General features: G+C 56.7%; 1 protein-coding gene across 1 annotated transcript; it reads left to right on the forward strand.

Moving 5' to 3' along the window:
* Positions 1-486: 486 nt before the first annotated feature.
* On the forward strand, positions 487-2244 carry LOC139575295 (uncharacterized). The gene has a single exon (XM_071400246.1). The coding sequence runs from the start codon at positions 487-489 to the stop codon at positions 2242-2244; it is 1758 nt and encodes a 585-aa protein (XP_071256347.1).
* Positions 2245-2912: the final 668 nt, after the last annotated feature.

The raw sequence follows: 2912 nt of genomic DNA on the forward strand, positions 1-2912 counted from the left end.
TATTTACTAACTAGGAGATAAGACCCTCCCTGTGCGTTCGGCTCTGACATATTCATCATCAATGATTCTGTTCCCTTTCCTCTGATGTCGCTGTCACATAGACACTGTTTTTTAATATGACGTTTTAAAAAAGAAGCATAAAAAACATAGTTAGAGAAAGCAGATCATCAGGGGAAATAGCTAAATACTTAAAGTATAAGGACTAATTGTCGAAGGGAAAATAAACAGCAATAGAACCGTCCACTTGAACCCTCTCACACCCTATTGTCAAGACTAGAACATGAAGGCTTAGGAGGAGTTTGCCCCCAACTATTGATCTCACCACATGTATTTCATTATTTCATAGCAGCTATATATCTCAGTACAGATGTTGTCTTTGAAAGCGTGATCTCCACCTGAGGAGAGGCCTGTTACAACACTAAGATGCATGGACTGCTGACAGCTGATATCAAATTGAGTGCTGTCGCCTGGTGATGCAGGCTGTGAATGTATTGGGTGAGGAGAGGAAGGCCTCCCACAGGTTCTGACAGCACCCCACAGCCCACCACACCCACCGTTCCTCACAGTCCCACCACAGCCCACCACACCGCTCCTCACAGTCCCCCCACAGCCCACCACACAGCTCCTCACAGTCCCCCCACAGCCCACCACACAGCTCCTCACAGTTCCCCCACAGCCCACCACACCCACCGTTCCTCACAGTCCGACCACAGCCCACCACACCGCTCCTCACAGTCCCCCCACAGCCCACCACACCGCTCCTCACAGTTCCCCCACAGCCCACCACACCCCTCCTCACAGTCCCCCCACAGCCCACCACACAGCTCCTCACAGTTCCCCCACAGCCCACCACACAGCTCCTCACAGTCCCACCACAGCCCACCACACCCCTCCTCACAGTCCCCCCACAGCCCACCACACAGCTCCTCACAGTTCCCCCACAGCCCACCACACCCCTCCTCACAGTCCCCCCACAGCCCACCACACAGCTCCTCACAGTTCCCCCACAGCCCACCACACCCCTCCTCACAGTCCCTCCACAGCCCACCACACAGCTCCTCACAGTCCCCCCACAGCCCACCACACAGCTCCTCACAGTCCCACCACAGCCCACCACACAGCTCCTCACAGTTCCCCCACAGCCCACCACACCCCTCCTCACAGTCCCCCCACAGCCCACCACACCGCTCCTCAAAGTCCCCCCACAGCCCACCACACCCCTCCTCACAGTTCCCCCACAGCCCACCACACCCCTCCTCACAGTCCCCCCACAGCCCACCACACAGCTCCTCACAGTTCCCCCACAGCCCACCACACCGCTCCTCACAGTCCCCCCACAGCCCACCACACCCACCGCTCCTCACAGTTCCCACCACAGCCCACCACACCCCTCCTCACAGTTCCCCCACAGCCCACCACACCCCTCCTCACAGTCCCCCCACAGCCCACCACACAGCTCCTCACAGTTCCCCCACAGCCCACCACACCCCTCCTCACAGTTCCCCCACAGCCCACCACACCCCTCCTCACAGTCCGCCCACAGCCCACCACACAGCTCCTCACAGTTCCCCCACAGCCCACCACACCCACCGTTCCTCACAGTTCCCACCACAGCCCACCACACCCCTCCTCACAGTCCCCCCACAGCCCACCACACAGCTCCTCACAGTTCCCCCACAGCCCACCACACCCACCGTTCCTCACAGTCCCACCACAGCCACACCGCTCCACCACACCGCTCCTCACAGCTCCTCACAGTTCCCCCACAGCCCACCACACAGCTCCTCACAGTTCCCCCACAGCCCACCACACCCCTCCTCACAGTCCCCCCACAGCCCACCACACCGCTCCTCACAGTCCCCCCACAGCCCACCACACCCCTCCTCACAGTCCCCCCACAGCCCACCACACAGCTCCTCACAGTTCCCCCACAGCCCACCACACCCCTCCTCACAGTCCCCCCACAGCCCACCACACAGCTCCTCACAGTTCCCCCACAGCCCACCACACCCCTCCTCACAGTCCCCCCACAGCCCACCACACCGCTCATCAAAGTCCCCCCACAGCCCACCACACAGCTCCTCACAGTTCCCCCACAGCCCACCACACCGCTCCTCAAAGTCCCCCCACAGCCCACCACACAGCTCCTCACAGTTCCCCCACAGCCCACCACACCCCTCCTCACAGTCCCCCCACAGCCTGCCACACCACTCCTCACAGTCCCCCCACAGCCCAGGCCACTGAGGATACAGAGTTTAAGTTCTTATCATTGACTGGATTATAAGTGTTCAAATTAGCATTCACAGTCCAAACAACATATCAACAACAGCTTCCTAATGGTCCAGTAAAATGCAGACACACACACAACTCCAGTGTAGATTTGGCCTTGTGTTTAGGGATATTGTTCTGTTGAAAGCAGTGGGCTGGTAGGAGGAGCTGTAGGAGGATTGGCTCTGTCACGACTTCCGCCGAAGTCGGTCCCTCTCCTTGTTTTCGGGCGGCGTTCAGCGGTCGACGTCACCGGCTTTCTAGCCACCGCCGATCCACTTTTCATTTTCCATTTGTTCTGTCTTTGTCTTACACACCTGGCTTCACTTAACCAATTACTTGTTTACTATGTAACCCTCTGTTCCCCATGTTGTGTTTGTGAGTGATTGTTTATTGTTACGTGGATATTTGTCATGCGCTGCACACTGTTATAGACAGTGTTTTTGGCACTAGTATGTTTTATGTGCTGTCATTTGGTAACCGGTATTAAAGTGCGCCTGTTTACTATACTCCGCTCTCCTGCACTTGACTTCGCCTCCCATATACACGCCTTACAGGCTCATTGTAATGTCTGGAATGGAATTGATAGAACAGTATCAAACACATCAAACATATGGATACCACATGTTTGACTCCATTCCATT

Source organism: Salvelinus alpinus, chromosome 5 (genome assembly GCF_045679555.1).
Source record: "Salvelinus alpinus chromosome 5, SLU_Salpinus.1, whole genome shotgun sequence".
NCBI classification, from domain to species: domain Eukaryota; kingdom Metazoa; phylum Chordata; class Actinopteri; order Salmoniformes; family Salmonidae; genus Salvelinus; species Salvelinus alpinus.

Bases quoted from the DNA above. Each gene is read 5' to 3' on its own strand.
- LOC139575295 (XM_071400246.1), top strand. From the start codon at position 487: ATGTATTGGGTGAGGAGAGGAAGGCCTCCCACAGGTTCTGACAGCACC.